Here is a 21,177-nt window from a genome sequence, read left to right as displayed (position 1 = left end):
AATGAAAAATCCATGAGATTGAAAACTGCATGAATTAGGAACACCAATATTAGACATCTTTATGGAGGTATAGTCATAACTATTTTCCCTTTATATTATTCTATTTTGTGATATGCTTAGATTAAAGAGTTACTAAAAGAAATGAACTTGCATTTTATTTATTAAAAAGCATCTGCACATATTTAAAAGTATAGATTGCTGCCCATATGAATCAATGAATTCCTTGTAATAATCCCTAGAATCCTCTGGGACCAATGGCTTTTTTAGCTAGAAAGGGATGCTGATAGAGGAGAAAAGAAAAGATAGTTTGTAAATACAGAAAAATCCATAAAAAAATGTCTTACTTGGCATGGGTAAACAACAAATACATTTCCTGAGTTTCAAAACCAGGAGAAAATATTCCAGAATATCCAAGAAAAGGGTGTATAAGATTTCAATCTATCAAACTCTACTCACTCTCACTGCCATTGAGGCAACGCTGACTCATTGGGACCTCTGTGAGGTTCTGAGACTGTTTACTGGAGTAGAGAACCCAGTCTCTCTCCCTGGGACCTGCTACTGGTTTCTAACTGTCCACCATGTGGATCACAGCTCAACACACCACCAGGTCTCCTTTTATTAATCAAAAGTGGGCATGAAATGTGGAAGTTGTCACCACAGACTTTCTTCAGCTTAATTCCCTTCTCTTTGCCCCGGGATCACCAAACATATACTTTATATTTCCTATCACTGCTGTTTTAATTAGTATTTAATACTATTTTAGAAATAATATTCCCCTTTTAACTGATGCTCCAGAATATATTCCATTCATTCTACAGTGCTTCTCTCTCAGGTAATGAAGTGCTTATTAGAATGTACCCTTAGGGTTATGAGGGCCGGGGGTGGGAAGGAGGGGGGAGGGGGCGGGAATAGAGGGGCTGATACCAAGGCTCAATAGAAAGTAAAAGTCTGGAAAAGAAGGCAACATATGTACAAATTTGCCTGATGCAAACAATGTATGGATTGTGACAAGAGTCGTAAGAGATAAAAATAATTTTTTTAAATAAAAAAGAATGTACCCTTGGCCAAAAAGGGGGTATTAACTGGGATTATTTATTATTAAGGAGCCCTGGTGGTTCTTTGGGTTGTGTGTTGTGCTACTAACTGTTAAGTTGTAGGTTCAAACATAAGCAAATTCATTGTTTTGAAGGATTGTTAACGAGGGAAGAGCATTTTTTCTTAAATGGACTAACAAAGTCTCATCTGGAGAGATTTGCCTCACCGAATAGTAGCATAATCCACTTGACTATTCATAAGGGAACTTTTTCTGAAGTCCTACAAAGATCCAAATCTATTCAGTCTTCACCAGAAAGCTCACCTCACTCAAGTTCATTGAATATGATAAGAACAAAATCTAGAGTGAGTGCCCTGATATAAATTACAACCTTGCTATTTATTAACTGTGTAAGTTTGGGGAAATTGTTTAAGTACTATAAGCACTAGTTTCCTATAAAATGGAGAGAACTGTAGTACTTTGGAGGCATATGGATGTTGTGAACATTAAAAGAAAAATTATGCATACAGATGCACAGCCTTGGTGTTCAATAAGCTGGTGAAGTGATTATGATAGCTATAATGATTTGCTGTTTCAACTGTCTCTGCTCTCTTGGCTCTAATGTCCATAACCACTTTGCAAGTCTGATGAATGTTAACAGTGATATAAAATTTATAACCTCACACTAGAAGAATTAATCCAATAAAATAAATTCACTCTACTCCTTCTACTTAATGTAAATTATACACCATCCAGTCCTCCTCGGTCATTTGGTACCAAGTCAGGGGAGAAAGCAAAGAAGCAGAAGAAAGAAACTAGTATGAACACAAGTGTTTCGTTGCTGGCAAGAACATACTGGATGAAAGTCATAAGACGACAAAAGGAAGAACAGAAGAGTTGGGAAGAAAGCAGAGGGAAGTGATCTGAACGAGTAAGAAATAAAAAAGACTAGGAGAGGAAAATCTTAGGTGAAAGGATTCATGCAGAACTATTTTTTAAAAGAGGGTATAGAATGTGAGAGAAATGAGACTGCTGAAAGCAGGAAAGCTTGAAAGGCTGTAACAAAAGAGCAAAGCCGTTTGCAGGGTCTAAGAAGCAGTATTACATGTAAGTAAGCTAATCAAATTTTCACAGACTAGCAGTATGATGAGGTATCTGCAAGGCTGGACTAACCAACCAAAAATAACACAGAAATGTGCATGCTAACACTTAGATGCATAGCTATGTTTATTAATCCTAAATATAGCTTAGGGGCATTAAAAGAAAATTTGATTTAGTTGTAAACATGAGCCATTATTAAGGCTTGCCCCTTCAAAGATGTCATCTACAGACTAAAGAAAACTCAGTTTACTTACTTAGTTTTCTAGTTAATTCTAAATATCTGAAATTTCACTACAATTTCCTTTCGTAATAATTTCCATGCTAGTACTACAATCTCCCCCAGCTGCCTACCCTCCAAAGAGTGGTAGGTGTCTTTCTGGAATCTACTAGCAAAAATAAACCTTTTTTATAAAAAAAGAATAATTTTTTAAAAGCAAGGGGAATAGTTCCACACCTCTACTGGGTTTTCTCCCCAATTCAAATCAATTCAATGAGAGCCAAATTTTAAAAAATTAGCTCACTTAAAATTATATTTAACAGTTTACAAGTTGCCGAAATTTAAAATATATCCAGACTCAACTCCTTACCAAAGAATGTTATAAATATCACCTGAATTAGGACCAGTCTGGTGAGGAAAAAAGTGTATTGCATCAGACAGACTTGCTGTGATATCTGTTCAAACATACCTGTAACAGTCAAAAGTCCAGCACTCTTCTTTCGTGCATAAGCGCGTAAGTGGTTGGATAGGCTAACAGCACTTGTAAACGTCGTATTGCAATGCACACATGTTCTAAGCTTCACAGGCATACCTATCATTCAAAAGAAAACTATAATCCAGTTCTACTTCAAAAAGTGAAATTTTCTTAGCTTAAAGCGTGTAGAAAAGTACAATAAAGATGTTTTTTTAAAAAAGTTCAGTGAATTAGCATAATGGAAAATAAAGAGGGGAAATAAGGTTCACTGCTAGTTTGTTGTTAGTATTTAGAGTCACCCATGCTCTCTGGAAAAGTGGACGAGGAGTGACTTGAACCTCTGAGTGGACCCCTCTGAATTTAATGCTATCATTTTCTTGCAGATTTCTGTATTGCGCAGATCATTCCCTAAACCTAAAATACAGTCCTGCCATTTGAATAGCACAGTTACAAAGTTACAGAGCTTACAACATTACCAATAAAAGAATGAAAAAGTCTAGTTGACAAAGTGGTAATTAAAGTGTTTTATCCACAAACCTGTAAAAGGCTCAATACTAAATGGAGGCTTTCTGATGAAGGCTGGGAGAAAAGGTGGTAAAACACACCACTGCACAGCTGTTAGACACAACATTTTATTCAGGGTATTTCATGTGCATTACCCTGAACGAGCAATCAATAATGGAAGTTAATGATTTGGAGTTTTTCTCCCCCTAAAAATCTTTGTACTATATAAATGATCAACAAGCTAACATCTTAATCATCACAGGAAAGAAAATATGTTGAAATAATAAGCAACTCCTAATTTCTCTGACAGCCCTCAATCCCCAACAATTTGAAGAAATGGGTTTCTTCAACATTATTTTGATAGCCACACCTGTCTTCCTTCTTTGAAGTCAACACAGCTGACACATTTTCCCTAGAGTTTGCCCTTCTGAAAAATACTAACAGCTACAGACACTGAAAAAGTCTCATCATATGTACGAAAGAACCTTATTATTAACCCAGAGAAGGTTATACGAGATAAATGACTTTCCAGATGACTTACAATACAAAGTACTCTGTGCTTAAACCAATATTGCCTTACAGATAGATGGGAAACCACAAAGTCTGCCCAAAGTAAACAAGCCAACATTACTTTTATTTATTACTCACCCAATGCCAATTACCTTAAACACATTTAACTGAAGGTTCTAATCAGTAGACCATCTCAGTTAATAGTCACAATTTTAACCTCCCCAAAACAACTAAAAGACAACATAAACTAGACTTTGCAATACAAAATGAAATTTGACTACTTGATCTGCCACATCATATGCCAACACAACGTACTCCTTAGAAACGCCAAAACTATTGGTTTTACGAGCACGAAGCCAAGTCCTACATCCTGTTCCATGAGAACTCTAGTGCACGTGCTAAACCCCCAGATATTACATTTTAGACTCACAACGGTTCTCCAGAACCAAACTGTCCCGAAATACAATGAGGAATTGAACAGAGACGCTTCTTTGGGTTAATTACAACAGACAGCAATCCATTCAACTGAAAAAATCTGTTTTGTTTTACCTCCGCATGAACAAAACCAGTAGTTAAATCTTGAGGACATTGTCGTTTTGGAGAACTGGCAAACATATGACAGTAGTTTGCATTTTCAGTGATGCTATACTTTTGAACAAAGTCCACTTCCCATCCAGAGAACCACCATCCCCAGTGAGCTTATTTCCTTCTTAGAGATGTTTTCGTTTTTGTTCTCACCTTATCACCTGACCAAGAATTGAGGTACACAGAACTCAGTGCTGAACATCAACTGAGTTATAGAAATGACAAGATAACAATCAATTTTGTGCTCTGTAAAAAAAAAAAGCAGCTTAAAGGAAAAAATTCTGAGAAACAATATTTTCTACAAATTTTCCATTACAGTAACACATAATTAAACTGTAATTCATAGACTAAAATAGTCACAAATGTCCTCTTACCTGAGTGCATAGTTAAGTCCATTTTTTGTGGCTGATACATCAATGGACTATCTTCACTTAACGGAAGTACACATTTCTGAACAAATCTCTTTCTTGCAGTTTGATTATGGATCTTTTGAGGAGAGAAAGTAGAATTTCTTTCCTCTCCCATCCTTTTATTTTTAAGCAGTTCTATCAGTGTAAGAGACTTTTTCCCACTAGACAGTTCTGGTTTTGTTTCATCACATTCATTTAAGAAACTCAGTCCATCTTCCTCTGATGCAGACACTGATACAGCTTCAGTCTTTAGGCCATTATGGTATGCTTCAAGAGGTATAACATTTTGGGATAAAAAGTCATCGCTGGATGCAAATTTCTGAGCAACAAATGGTCTGGGAATAATACGACGACTGTTCAATGCTTTTAAGATTTTTTCATATTTTTCTTCATTTTGCATCATCTCATTCAGAACACAGATTGGAGACTTGTGAGCATCCCATTTGGTCTTTCCCAGTCTTTTCAGGTGACCTCTAACATGATTTGATAAACCAATTTTGGTATCAAACCAACCACCACAGAGTTGACAAGTGTGTTCAGAAGTGGATTCAGACTTTTCTATAGCTTAAAAAAAAAAAAAAAGTTTAAGGGTAAGAACAGAACTTTTGATAAATTCACCACCCTAAAACCAATGAACTCTGAAATATGATGTGATTGTGATAAACAACAAGAATGAAACAAAATCTTAACAACCTGATTTTGAACCCAGCCATACTAGCCCAAATTATCCACGAGCACTTACCTTTTCTAACTCGTTTAACAGGTGTCCCTGTGCCAGTCCTTTTGAAATGCTGCATTTTGTCACTTGTAGCTATTTGTTCTGGTGATACAACATGACGGGCTTCATAGCTTAATCCTGCTCTGTGAAGATGTCCCCGAACATGATTTGACAACCCAACACCTGTTTCAAAGGTTGCTGGGCAATAAGGGCAAGATTTCTTCTCAAGAGACAAATCAGACCAATGGAAAACAGAGCCATGCTTTGACAGTGAAGTTTCTGCATTTTCTAAATGCTGAGGATCGTGTATCTCATGCAAAAAGTTATTAGCTCCTGTATCTTCATAATACTCAAAGTAAAAACCATCATTTTGATCATAATTAAGGGTCGTGCTTTCTTCAGGTTCTTGACTTTCTACTTTGCTTTTAAATAGAGGGAATAAGTCTACATGTTCTTGATTAATATCATTATAGGTTTCTTCTTCTATTGTCTGCGTAGTGTAGTCACCTAGTTCAACATTATCCCATGAACTTTCATCTTCTGTTTCATAGCTATCTTTCTTTTCAGCAGAGTTAAGCTTTTGCAAAACAACAACTGTCATTTTATGCAAAAAATCAGGATAGCTATCCAAGTCTTCTCCTTCAACAGAACTTTCCTTCTTAGATTCCCTAACTACTCTCTTCACAGCTACACGCCTATGTTCTTTGAAGCTTTCTGGCCTTTTGGTGTCAGAGTTATTAGAATCTGAAATAAAACTATCACTGTGAGAATTACTTGATGATGAAAATAAATGTAAAGAATTTAATGAACTAGTTTCTTGTTTTAAATGCAGAGGATATGATTCACCTGATTTTTTAATCATCCTGTAGTTTTCATATTTGTGTCTATATAAATAGTTGCTATTTGTCTTGGCATTCGATTTTTCCTTTGCTGCTTGATGGAAATACTTAGTTTTTTGGTCAATGCTGTTTTGATTCATAACAGTCTTAGGAGAATTATCTTGATTGCACACATTTACACCTGACTGGACGATGCTTTTCCGAGCTTTTTGTATTCTGTGTGGCCGCTTATGGAATTTTGAAAAATTACTTGATTGTGAGGCTGATCCAAATGCTCGCTTTACATCTTGTTTTAGAGCAGAATTCTTTGGAAATGTGGTTGACTGTTGTTTAATTAATGGTTTAGTGCTAATATCTATAGGTTCTTCAAAGATATCATTTTTTCTTTTGTCAAGCCCAAGGGGGTTGCTAAATGAATCAATGCATGATGATGAATGTAGGTATTCCATGTGTTTTTTTAAAAGACTTCTGGCTGAAGTGGTAAAAGGGCACATCTTACATATATAGGTAGCCGATTTTTTAGATGACCCTGTGGCAGAGACTTTCATGAAAGTCTTTTTTTGCGTTTTTCTCTGGGCTATATCAGAACTGGCAATGGGGCATTTTACCACTGCTCCATGGGCAATTCCTCGGTGGCATTCCAACTCATTTTCTGTCACTGCCATGAAGTTACATTCTTCACAGCAGTAGTACCTCTTATCTTTTTCATGGGTTTTAGCATGTTGTACAAATGTTTTAGGGCAATTGGTTCCAAACACACATTGAGGGCATTGTAATCGTGCACTTCTTCCTTCATCCTGAAGTTCTTTCAATTCACGGATTTCCTCCATCAACTTCTGTCTTCTTTCTTGGTGAATAATCATATGCTTTAAAAGTGAGTTGCGATCTCGAAATGTCCGTCCACATTCTCTACAAGCATATGGCCTTGGGACATTAAGATGGCGAAAGTGACTGTTTCCATCTAAATGATACATCATATGCCTGTGGAGGTGCTTCTTCTCCCTAAAATTCACATTGCACTTTGTACAGGGGTAGAATGATGGCTCTTCGTTGCTGAAAGTAGCAGGGGACTCGGAATCACTCTCTTCACATTTCTTTTTTAAGGAATTTGTTAGAAAAGTGCTCGTATGAACAGGTGAACTATCTTCTCCACACTTATCTGGATTATATATTAGATGTTGAAAAGCATCCACAGATTCCAAGTCTTCATCAGTTGATTCAGGCTTCACTTTTGATAATGCATATTTCTGTGAGTCTATTGCTTGTATTTCTTCATTTTGTTCTAGAAAGTCTACTTCTAGTATTTTTGATTTATTGGGTACAGAATTAGAATCACTGAAGCAATCTTCAGTATAACGAGTTATCTTGCTTACATCCATTTTCCGCTTTCTCTTCTTTTCTACACCTACTTTAGAGGGTACTGGAGCTTTATCTACTGTATCTTCATTTGTCATAAGAAACTGAATGAACTCTTTTTGGGGGTCCCAGTTTGTGTCATTTTCTGACCTAAATTCATCTGTACCTGAGGAAATTCCTGTTACTGGATTGACACTATCATCTTTTACCAATAAATCTTCACTATCTTCACCCACCTCTACTTGATTTATTAAAGTGCTATCTGACTTTATACTACTCCCTACTGAATTCTGAATGTCACACCCAACTGAGGCAGAGGTAGGTAGTTTTTTAATGGAATGAGTTGGATTCTTAGCATGTGCTACATCAGGTAACAAAAATAAAACTTGGTGTTGACTTGCATTCTGTGGCGTAGACAGCTGGAGATCAGCTGCCACCTTCAAAGTTGAACAAGATTCTATTGTTGGCTGATCCACAGGCTGTCCAGTGGTTAATGAAACACTGCCTTTATTCATATTGGAAGTCTTGGTTAAAGAGGAGTGTGAAACTGGTCCATTAACAGCAGCTCCTTTAGGCAAGATAAAGTTTTCACTAGAAACAGTAGGAGCACCAGCATGTATAAACAGAGCAGACTGGCCCCCGCTTAAGGCTTTTTCAGATTTGTCCTTTGTCAGTTCTTCAGGCAGAATCAATGCACTGTTTTTCTGAAATGATGTTTGACAATCTTTTGGTTTTTGAACTCCACTCTCTTCCTCTGAGATAAAATCATTGCCATCTAGGAGTTCTTCTTTAGCACCAGAAGTATCTGTGTTTATCTTCTTCATATCATCCATTTTGTTGGCAAGCCCATTTAACACATTTAGTCTAGAAAATGGAAAAAATAGTTTTAGATTTGCAAGAAAGGAAAAAAATACTACTAGATTACACATGCAGAGCTGAAAGTATACTTTTTGATTACTCGAGTTTTCCATTTTTCATATTGAGACTTAATGTTTTTCTTAAGAGTGAAGAAACCTTTAAAAATTGAAATACGGCCTTGAAGGATAATTTTTTCTTTGTGCTAGGAAACAACTCAAAATTGTAAATGTATGAAATACGGAAAATAAAGGTATACACATGTAATACAAAGGAATATAGTAGAGAATAAAACTTTTAAGCCTAGTGTCAGTATATATTGAAAATAAAAATGATTTAACTTAAGCAATTTTAATTTATTATAAATCTGAATTACACCCATTGCAAAAAAGTAAGAGCTTTTCTACTTGAAAGTTCCTCCCTGTAAGAAGGTAACAAAACATCTCTCAGTAAAAGATCTTATCTAAATATTTTAGCTATCACCATTAATAGCTTATGATGTAATAATGATTTTATTTTTAAATTTAAGAATATTTTGCTTTCAAGATACTTTAATATTCTCCTAAAACCCAATCAATTAAACACAAAAACCTTCTATTCACAGGGGTTCACTGAGCCCTTATTCAAGATTATTCTCAATTAGTAAACTTGAAACTAGTGAAATTTCCTGTTACTTTAAATTCTCATACTTAGGATCCCCCAGATTTTCGGCATTCACTAGACTAGTTCTTCCATTTCTGATTTGACAGTTTCATAAACTTAAAATATTTTATGATGAAACATAATAAATATGTTGAGATTTTAGCTTAATTCAGAGAAAATATAGGCAATACATTCAAATGCATATTTAATTATGATAACACAGAATATTTTAAAAGGAAAATAATTTTTTGAAAATTTTGGAATGTAATTCCCAAATTTCCACTGCTATGAAGAAACCCTTTGAACCCTTTGAAATGGTTGCATAGCAACCATCCTTAAAACAATGTAAGCTCTTTGAGGGCATGAAATATGATTGAACTACTTTCCCATCTCTAGAACTGAGTACAGTGATTTGCACAGGTGTTGAATAATGGACTCAATGAATTTTGAATAAAAGCACAATCACAATATCAAAAGTTCATGAAATATAAAAAGGAAAAAGGTTTTTTCAATGAATTTTCATTAACCCCAGTCAAATAGCATCATTTCTATCATGGCTTTCATTCTTGACTCAACAACTATAGCAATCCTCATGAACAACTTAAAGAGTTTTCCAGTAATATTATTTGAAGTATTCCCATACATAAAGTTCCACGTTTGATTTTGTATTAGTTGGTGGGAGCTTCAAAAGGTCATAAAAAATTGAGTTAAAAGATAATGGGATTTTCCCATGAACTTTTAAAGTCCTTTGTACTTACAGTTTATTCATTCTTCAATTTATCAAGGTCCTTACTATGTCAAGCAATGCTCTAGGTATCAAAGATATGATAGTAGAGAACACAAACTAGGAACCTATTCTCAAATAAAGAATAAAACCTTCCCTCTGCCACTGAGACCCCCTCCCCCACAAAGGAGGGAGGATGAAAGGGAGATGATTGTCAAGGGGTACATGTGGAAATGTTTGGAAACTGATTATGGTGGCAGTTATACAAATATGCTTGACATGACTGATGTATGGAATGACATAATTTTTAAAACCTTTCTCATTTTAAAGGTTTAAAATTTTTGTAATTGTTTTAGGATAGCAGAATGCACACTTCAGTATTTTAAAATGAAAATATTTTCAATAGAGACTGGTGGAACCTCTGAGACTATGAACTCACCACTCACCCCGTGGCTCCATTTTTAATTAAACAAGACAGGTCCAAAGGGAACGATAACATTAGGGAAGTGTGGACACTTTACAGCAGTGGTTCTTAACTTTCCTCATGCCGCAACCCTTTAATACAGTTCCTCATGTTGTGGTGACCCCAACCATGAAATTATTTTCGTTGCTACTTCATAACTGTAATCTTGCTAGTTATGAATCATAATGTAAATATCTGATGTGCAGAATGTATTAGACAACCCCTGTGAAAGGGTCATTCGACCCCCCAAAGGGGTCCGGACCCACAGGTTGAGAACCACAGCTTTATAGTAATTAACCGTTTGAGATTAAAAGGACATTTACCCAAGGACAAAGTCCAGAAGGGTTAGGAAAGGATAAATGGAAACAGGAAACAGAGAGGAAATGGGCTAAGTGCTAATACATTGTGAGGATTACAATCAATGATATGAAAACAAAATGTGTATGGATTGTTGAATGAAAACTGATTTGATTTGCAAACATTCACTTAATTTACAATAAGTTACCTGCCCCCCAAAACACCTGCCTTGCTTTCTATCTTTCTATAAGTTGATAATATCTAGTATCTAAATAATTTATCATAAATGTATTCGCCTAAAAATTAAAACATTACTCACACTAAATAAAGTTCATTAATTCTATTATGTTTGATAGGGTCAATTTCATACTTTTAAGAAAAATAAAATCTTGGTTAAAAAAATTGTTCTCATTACTATTTTCTTATTTCATAAAGCAGGCCAGCACTTATAAAACAAGATCTTATCATTCTTATATGATATTTTTATATAATAAACGCCACAAAAAAGTATTATAAATATTCTTCTTTAGCATTATCATTTATACCACCAATCATTTTCCTGTCTTAGGATGGTTTTGATATTGGCAAGTTTCCACAGTAATAAAAATAGACTTCCAATAAGATCATATTCAATGATATCACCCCAAAATGGTGCTAATGCAGCACCCAGCAGGAGTCTCAACATCACATACACAGAAGTTAAAAACGGGCAGCACAAGCATGTGTTAGGAAGGAGTGTGCAAATGTCAATGAAAGGAAAAGCAAAACTTGATGCTATACTATTACCCATTCCAGCATTTCTCATTAAATTAGGTAGAAAAGCAATATGTCTTAGTAGCAACAAGCTCATAAATCTGAAAGACAAGAATTTTGGTAAGCAATTTATGTCTGAAAGACACTAACTTTCTATTCCTGCTTATTATAATCACGGAGGTAGACAAATATATGCTCAGTCAATTTGAAAGCCTTTATTAGTTTTTCTCAACAGGAAGCAACGTTGCTAACGAAGTGGTAAATTCAGTGTTAATGAGTGGCTTCACTGTTACCACCTCAGAGGTAAAACCTTCCATGTTCCATGTTCCACCCATCTGTTCTGGTGTTAGAGGTTCAGAGATGGAACAGACGCTTCCCATTTAAAGCAACTTCATTGATACCCCCTGAACAGCAGGGTGACAAACTATGAGAATATCATGTCGGTTTAAAGACTGCACCCTCATTATCAGAATGGCTTTATAAGAGTCTGCCATGATTTCACATTCTGAAAATTCCAAACTCTTTGGTTCAAATATATCAAAGGGATATATATATATAACAGATTTCCAATCTATGGAATGCAGTTAGGAAAAACAAAAGAATCAGATCAAATTAAATATTAAAATATAAAATGAGATATTGAATGAGCAAAGTTTTCTTTTGCACCTACATAATGAAATATGGCTCATTTGCCTCAGTAATTACCTCTCCACAATTCTTTTTCAAGTTCAGTTGGGAAGATATTCTTAGCACATTAATATTTAAAACATGGTATCAGAAATTGGTTCAGTAAGCTAATATAGCAGTAATTAAAATTTTCCTCACTTAATTTTCAAAACATAGTTTAACTATCAAACATTCAAACTACAGTTCTTTACTTAATAGCCGTATTCAAGACTTGTAGCTGTTGCCCTGAAATACAATATAGGACAAAAGACTATCAAAATCTGTTGCAATAAATAATGGATTTAGAATTCTAACATCAAAAACTGTATCACTACATTCATGTGGATACTTATGTGATTTTCATAAATCATTGGATCTGTAAGCTATTTTTACATTGTATTAAGTAGTAGTTCGCAACTACCTTTAATCATATAATTAGATAATAGAGCCATCAATACTTTAAAAAATCAATACTAGCTACTACTAAGTACAGAACCTATTAGAAATAGGTATTATTCATTATTTAAACTTAAAAGAGTCAAGTTTATAAATTATAATACACAAATTAGTGTTATATTATTTGAATCTCCTAAATCTAAATGCTTTTTCTATATTAATAGGATTACTTTTAGCAAATATTTCAGCGCCATTACTATGTGTTCTCCCATGAAATCATATCATTTGCTTTGAACTGATTTAAAAACATACTTTAAAAATTCACACACGTTATAAAAAGCTGTAAATGGAATTTTACATCTACATAAAACATATTTCAGTTTCTAGAAAATCATAATGAGTTCTACAGCTATAACTGCCTGTAGTTATATGCTGTGAACATTAAAAAAAGTACAAAGGTCAGATCTGTCTTCAGGATGACAGATCATCACTTACATGCCTCAAGCTAGACTTATTGTCTCAGAAATCTCAAACATCAGTATTTTTGCAAACTATCAGCACTTGCTATAACACCCTCACTACACTACATCTTGAGGTTACTACAGAAGAAATGAGGTGATAATTGCATATTAACATAATTATTCTGTAATCCCTCTGAGCAAGCTTCCTAGGTCACTCAGTAATTCAGATTAGCTACAACCTTCCTGTCATCAAATCTATGCTGTCCACTTTCTGTTCATGAATAATTCTTTTTTTTAAACGAAATTAGCTTAATTTCATTCTTTTATGTACATTATTAATTGTATTTATTGCAAGTAGGTTAACATTTTTGAGTACTTATTACAGAATTCCAACCTTTGTCATGTCTTATAATTTCACACAAAAATAAAAGTATGATCTGCCCTTATTCCACATTAGTTCATTAATAACTGTATTACACAATTCTAAATAAATTATAATGCTGGCTACAAGCTGAGTTATAGTTAGGATCTGTCAGATTTTCACAAACCTCATGTTCCTCATCTTTGAGAACATGTGACAAGCTCAGTTGGTGTATGAGTGGGTCAAGAAGAGCAAACTATTCACAACTATCACCCTAAATGCAAAACAAGTCTTAATTAACTGAACTCTTACCACATTTAAAATTACTACAGCATTTAAGTCTATGTGCACACTATACACAATGTACACACATAAATATCTATATTTTATACAGTCACAAGGAAGGTAAACATGATATGTTCCAATCATCCTAGGAATAAAGTACCTGTTTTAGATGCCACATTGAGAAGAAAAACTGACACAAAACATTCACAAATGTATCTAGCATGTGTTTGTGAAAATCATGCTACATAGTAAGTCAACACTTGTAATCAGCCTACACACTAAAAACCTTCAAATGTTTAAAAGTTTGGAATATAAATGGTCAACTGGTTTGAATCAGAGAAAATTCATCTCAAGATCAAGAAATAGAAACAGGGACCATTCAGACTGGAAAATGTTGTCTTCTGCAGCAGTGGATTTGAATGGTTTAGCAGGCTAAACTGATCATTTGTCAAAAACACTGGGGATGGGAACATGGGGTTGGAGATTGGATATTTGAGTACCAATGTCCTTTCTTTATGTGCTATATATTAATTCCATTTCTTTGTACATATGCATAAAGAAACAGCCAAAAAGAAGGGTGAGGATTATACCACTGGGCCTTAAAACAACATTTTCTAATTTCAAAATTAGCCAAAGTCATACTTTAGATCAGTGGTTCTCAAGCCTGTGGGTTGCGACCCCTCTGGGGGTCGAACAACCCTTTCCTTTCACAGGGGTTTGCCCATTTCATAATAGTAGCAAAATTAGTTATGAAATAACAATGTTATGGTTGGGGGTCACCACAACTCTAGATAGTGGTAAGTTGGTAAATGTACTCTTGAGGAATTTGGTAATGGCTACATAACACACTGAGGTTACAGTGCTATCTACAACACAAAAAATTTTTATAGTATTTCCTGGGATGTTTTCCGATGATACTAAAAATTGTCACCGAATGTGAACAAGCACAGTTATGAAAAAGCACAAAATGTTATGAAAAATAAAATACACTGAACACAGTACCTTATTGCGGGCAGCATTTAGGGATGCCATGAAAAACTATACGTGTTTTTAACACCTACCAAAGAATTATATTTAACTGTGATCGTTTTTGTGGTCAACTGGCTGGGCCAGGATGCTCCCATGATTTGTGTTCTAACAAGATGTAGTTAACTCTATGATGGGATCTCTGTGAGCTGCCAAGCAGTTGTGAAAGAACAGGATGGAGTGCTGTCGTTTGTTGTTAGATGCCACTGATGTGGGTTCTGACCCATAGTGACCTTTTACGACAGAAGGAAACACTGTCGGTGCTGCACAATTGTTGCCATGCTTGAGCCTATTGTTGCAGCTTTGTGTCAATCCATCTCCAGGATGGAGAGCTAGCCCCTTAATCAGATCACTGCCTTAATAAGATTAAAAGGAAGTTTCACCAGAGATGTGGTCTACTCTTCCGTAAATTAACACCATGAGGAGGAGTGCTCACTTCTTTTTGTGGGTCCAGACCCTGCATCTACTTCATGCTCCTGGGTGCTAACAGCAGCCTGCCATATTGCCTGCTGACTTTGGATTCATTTGATCTATAGCCAGGAGTCTGACGTGCTGACCTTGGAATTCTCTGTCTATGCCTCAACCAGTCTGTGGTGTTCCTGCTTCCTGGTTTGTTGACCCCGGCAGCTATGAGCCCCCCAAAAACCCAGCTTAAGATCTGACTCACGCAGACTTGAATTAGGCTGGACTTAACACATAACACTGGTTTTGCTTCTCTAGAAAACCCACTACGTAGTTTTATTTCTGATAGTACATACTGTACTATATTATTTTATTGCATGATGTTATTTTTTTATAACGGTACTAAGTTACATAAACCTATTAACCACAAATGATTCTTAAAGTTGTTGTTAGATGCCATGAAGTCTGTTATGACCACAGCAACCTTATGCACAATAAAATGATACACTGCTTGGTCCTGTGCCATCCTCACAATTGTTTACCTATGCTTGCAGCCACGGTGTCAATCCATCTGTGTGAAGGCCTTCCTCTTTTTTGCTGCCCTTTTGCTTTACCAAGCATAATGCTTTAACAGGGCAATAATGTGCTCAAACAAGAATTACTTTAAGTTAAAATACCTTCTTTATCTTTTTAAAAAACTGGTCAAACTTTTTGGTACAGTTGTGCAAATAAAACATCAACCAGCTAATTTTCAAAGTTATTCAAATACTGATATTTCAAATGATCCAAAATAGCGCGTGTACCAATTTCACATTGCAAAACAACTATGTCAATCTTGCCCTCCACAAACATGTTTTATTAACTGCCCTAAACTGTCGTCTTAAATTTGAGTGTTTAAAAGTTAGTCTGTGATGGGTTTGCAGTATTTCTACTCAGTTTTTAAAAATATATACTATAAATATTAACAAACATGTTTCACATCCTAAGAAGATAAAGTAAAAATTGTATTAGATGTTAAAATAAGAAATACTCAAAGTAGTGAGATTAATATTACATATGCCTATGGGTGAACTGCTTCATAGTTAAAATCCTAAAAGTCAGGGGACTTATGCCATTAAAAAGGACTGCACCTATACATTTGAAAAGGAGCGATAGAGGCACACTGAAATGCTGAGAAGCAAGCTTGAGTTACCGGTGCAATAGGTTTGCCAGTTTTTTTAATCTACCAGTGTACTCTGGGAGAAAAGTTGATGCCGCCTGCTCTTAGAAACATAGTCTGAGAAACCCTAGCAGCTCTGTGCTGATTTATAGGGTTGCCATGAGTTGGAATCGACTTGAGGGTAATGAGTCTGGTAAATACCAGAAAATAACCAGAAAGGGCAAAAGAAATGTGACAAAAGAATTTATTTACTTTAAAATCCTTTTATTGTGTTTGGGAGAATGCTTCTGGAACAGATCATCAGTTTTATATTCAATTCTAACACCTTTTATTTCACTCCATTTATTACAATCCCTCAACGCACCCTCACTTATCTCTTCCTTTCTGTTTCCAATCTATTCCTCCTCCTTTTCTAACAATTCTGAACTTTGTGGTTAAGTGTCACTGGCCATCAAGTTGGCTCGGATTCATAGCTGCCCTATGTACAACAGAATGAAACAATGCCCAGCCCTGTGCCATCCTCACAATTGCTCCTATATTTGAGTCCATCGATGCAGTTACTGTGCCAATCCATCTTGTTGAAGGTCTTTCTCTTTTTTGCTGCCCTGCTACTTTACCAAGCATGATGCCCTTCTCTAGGGACTGGTTTCTCCTGACATGTCCAATATATGTAGACGAAGTTTCACCATCCTTGTCTCTAAGGAGCATTCTGGCTGTACATCATCCAAGACAGATTTGTTTGTTCGTTTAGCAGCCATGGTATTTTCAGTATTCTTTGCAGTACCATAATTAAAATGCATCGATTCTTCTTCAATCTTCCTTATTCAAGGTCTAACTTTTACATGAATATTGGGCAACTGGAAATCCCATGGCTTGGGTCAGGCACTTTAGTACTCAAAAGTAACATCTTTCCTTGCCTTTCAATATTTTAGAGGTCTTGTGCAGTACATTTTACCTAATGCAAGGCATTGTTTCTTGACTGCTGTTTCCACAAAAATGGATTGTACATCTAAGGCAGGCAAAAATCCCTGACGTCAATCTTCTCTATAAGATAGGTGTTGAAATCCAGTTGTGAGGATTTTGGTTTTCTTTACATTGTGTTGTAATCCATACAGAAGGCTGCAATCCTTCATCTTCCACAATGCATCAAGTCTTCCTCACTTGCAGCAAGCAAGGTTGTACCATCTGCATACCACAGGTGTAAACCTTCCTTCAATTCTGATACCATAATTTTCTTAATATAGTGCAGCTTCCCTGATGATTTGCTCACCATACAGATTGAAAACAAGTATGGGATACAGATACACCCTTCTTGATTTTAAACCAAGCACTATTTCCCTGTTCTATTGACACAAGTGTGTCTTGATCCATGTATAGGTTCAGCATAAGCACAATTAATTGTACTTGGATTCCCATTCTTCTCAAGGTTATCCATTGTTTGTTATGATCCATACAGTTGAATGTCCTTGCATAGTCAATGAAACACAAGCAAACATCTTCCTGGTGTTCTCTGCTTTGAGCCAATATCCATCTGACATCAACAATAATATCCCTTGTTCTATGTCAGCGGTTCTCAACCTGTGGTTTGTGACCCCTTTGGGGGTCGAACAACCCTTTCACTGGGGTCGCCCAATTCATAACAGTAGCAAAATTACAGTTATGAAGTAGCAATGAAAATAATTTTATGGATGAGGGAGGGGGTGTCACCACAACATGAGGAATTGTATCAAAGGGTTGTGGCATTAGGAAGGTTGAGAACCACTGCTCTACGTCCTCTTCTGAATCTGGCCTGTACCTCATGCAGGTACTGCTGCAACTACTGTTGCTTGATCTTTAGCCAAACTTTACTTGCACGTGATATTAATGATATTTTTCCACAATTTGAGCCACAATTTAACCCAATTCTGTTGGGTTACCTTTCTTTGGAATGGGTATAAAGAAGAATTTCTTCCAATAAGTTAGCTAGATGAGTTTTTCCTAAACTCCATCAGTTTGTTGAAGCATTTCAATTGTTTTTCAATCACTTCCTGGAGCAGTGCAGCCGGAACTTTTTCCTTCAGTATTTGCTCATACTCTTCCTACTCAGTGGTTGAATGTCAACTCGGTTTTTTGGTCCAGTGGCAGTGTTTCTATCTTCTTTTGATGCTTTCTGCATTGTTCAATAATTTCCCCATAGACTCAACTTGAGGCTTGAAATTTTTCGTGAGTACTTTGAGTATATACTTGAGTATATACTTCAGTATATATTTCAGTATATACTGAAAGTATTCTTCCCTTATAGTTTTCTAACTCTAGGTCTTTGTATATTTCAGTTTTACTTTGTCTTCTTGAAAAACATTATTTCAATTATGGTATCAGTTTGAAAGGAGTCAAACTATATTTTGGGTAATTCTATAATGAGTATGTTTTCAACTATATATGCATGTAATATCTGGCATGTATATGAAATATGTAAGCATTCAGAGAAGTATGATATTCTCTTTGAAAACTGGAAACAAAAAAAGTAAATTTTACTTTCTATAATATTTTTATTAAATGTGAACCTCCGTATTAATCTATTATATCATCACTTATCCAATTTTTGTTTCTGGTTTCTTTGAAATCAGCAAAAATATATATATATTTTTAATTCTGAAGGAATTGTCTGAAGAAAATGCTCCAAGGTCAGTACGATTGTCTTCTGAGGTGCAATAATAACTTATTTGATACAGCTTTTCTAGCCATAATATTTGTGATTCCCACAGAATGAGCGAGTGAGATGATGCAGGCTGCATGAATTCCTTGTTTTCTTATAGAAAGCAGGGGAAGACGCTGATAGTTATGATTTAATTGTCAGTGATAGCTAACAGGGTTAATTGCGAGTGTAAAAACTTAGAACTATAGCAAAGGGGAGGGAATTGGTCAAATTTGTCACGCTGCGGAAGCAAGGAGGTATTCTCCCTAATACCAAGAAAAATGAGCCAGAAGCGAAGTATGTGTCATTTGGATCATGTGTTGAACCCTCCTCTGCCCAGGAGACAGGATTGTGACATCAGAGGAATGAGGAGCAGCAGAAGTAGCAGCACAAGAACATGGAACAAAGTGGTGCAGAGTTCACGTGTGGAGCTGAGTTCCTTTGGAGAGGTGTCACTTGTTCTAGCATAGTAGAGGCCTTAGGGATCATGTGGCTGAAGGCCTGGGAGAGGCCTGCCTGTGGGCATGGCAGAGGTTGTCCTGACCTAGGAACTGTATCCTGAGCATTTCTGATGCTGATCCATAGCCTGTTAATTTATTTAATAAGCCCCATAATTTGAGTATTGTTTATGACCATTGCAAAGAATTATGAACCCAAGAAGAGAAACAAAGTGTGTTATGGGAGGGATTATTAGTATATACTGATTAAGAAGGTTGGAAAGATACAGGCATGTCTGATCCTTGAATATCGCAGGCTACTAATGGGTCTTCCTCTAACTCTGAGGCTGAGTTCTTTTTCATATATTCCAGCTTTTGAATTATTTGCTCAGCATACAGATTACATAAGTATAATGAAAAGATACAACCCGAACAACATAGCTTTTCTGATTTTAAAACAAAAAGTATGCCCCTGTTCTGTCCAAATGATTGCCCACTGGTCTTTATAGATTCCAAAACTTATTTGCCCTTCCCCTACACCCCTCCTCAGCTTTCCAGGAAAACACACAAAAAATTACTTGGCATCCCAAAACTTTTGCACTATTGCCCAAAGGTCAGGAATAAGTGTAGTTCTTGGTCTTTACAGCTTCCCTGGATCATTCCAATGTCCTCCCCCACCCCCCAGGGAAGCACTGATCTAACAGAAAACATTGTAGTATGTAATAATTTAAAACTACAAGTACTTAATAATCAAATATGTTACTCAAACAATTATGATTTGAAAGAATTTTGTTCTTAAGAAAATGAGGACATGGTCAAAAGCTGCAATTTTGCAGCAATAAGGAAATTAGAGAAGGTTTGATTTCCACTTATCTAACACACATAAACAAGTGTTATCAATAGAACATAACCAATTTTTTAAAAGACGACTGACAGATTTTATGTCAAATTGATGGTACCTGGGTGAAGCCCTGGTGGCGTAGTGATTAAGATCTTTTTTTAAAGGGGGATTGGGGACCTAAAGTAAGACAAAACAATGTGACAACTCAAATTTATTTTGCTTTGTTTTCCATTTACATGTTGTTTTAAGGTTGCAATAATTTGGAATCAACTTGGTGGCAGTGAGTTTATTTTTGGTTTTAATTGTTGTTTGCAAGTGTCAAACACGGGTTGAAAATAAAATGACAGGATACACTAGACAAATATTAATAAAAAGAAAATGTCTCATCAGAGAAACATGGAATTTAAGGCAAAACAAAATATAAGCCCGCTAAAGAATATTATATTATATATCAATGAGAATGTTCTTGTTCTCGCCAATCTTAAGTTCTTAGCATTAATTATTTAATTCTGAGATAAGATAAAATGTTTATCCCCCTTCCTCATCTCATGTCTTTGCTAGCTAAACACTTAACCTGGACCACCATTTAAAACTACATCCCAAACATCATTTTCCTCACCTAGGTTACCTTCTCAAATCCACTTACACTAATGTCCTTTATTTCCATAATGCATCACTGGGTAACACACTGTGTAGTACACGTGTACTGAACAGTGTAAGGTTCCTGCGCCTCTCCATGATGATTACGTTTCAAAGGCACTTATCTCTGTCTAGTAACTGAATAGCTCAAGGGTCTAGAAAAGTGTCATCCAGAATCTTGATATCATATATTGTTGCTTCAGCATGCAGAAACCTTTGCGGATCCAAATAAAAGGTAGTTTGAGAATTCAGAGTTCCTTAATTTCTCCTTAAGCAAGGGCAGCCAGCAAAAGACAAGGAAAACTGAAAACTACAGAGTCTTAGTTCATCAAAAACAACTCAAGACTT

At 35.7% G+C, this 21,177-nt stretch overlaps 1 protein-coding gene across 4 annotated transcripts in view; it reads right to left on the bottom strand.

The window, feature by feature from the left end:
• ZNF644 (zinc finger protein 644) overlaps positions 1–21,177 on the bottom strand; it is a 108,499-nt gene that overhangs the window by 16,356 nt on the left and 70,966 nt on the right. For 2 of the 4 annotated variants that reach the window (XM_045291874.1, XM_045291875.1), the window contains 2 exons: positions 5,578–8,612; positions 4,800–5,399 (listed from right to left, as the gene is read on the bottom strand). In XM_045291874.1, coding sequence (XP_045147809.1) covers positions 4,800–5,399; positions 5,578–8,612 — 3,635 coding nt within the window. Of the gene's footprint in view, positions 1–2,820; positions 2,944–4,799; positions 5,400–5,577; positions 8,849–21,177 lie in introns of those variants that run through there. The other 2 variants (XM_045291876.1, XM_045291873.1) reach the window with 2 other exon arrangements.

This window comes from Echinops telfairi, unplaced genomic scaffold (assembly GCF_000313985.2).
Source record: "Echinops telfairi isolate 266 unplaced genomic scaffold, ASM31398v2 ScPeMD7_443;HRSCAF=831, whole genome shotgun sequence".
Classification (NCBI taxonomy): domain Eukaryota; kingdom Metazoa; phylum Chordata; class Mammalia; order Afrosoricida; family Tenrecidae; genus Echinops; species Echinops telfairi.
The sequence above is the reverse complement of the archived record's forward strand: the minus strand, read 5'-3'. Positions and strand labels throughout refer to the sequence as shown.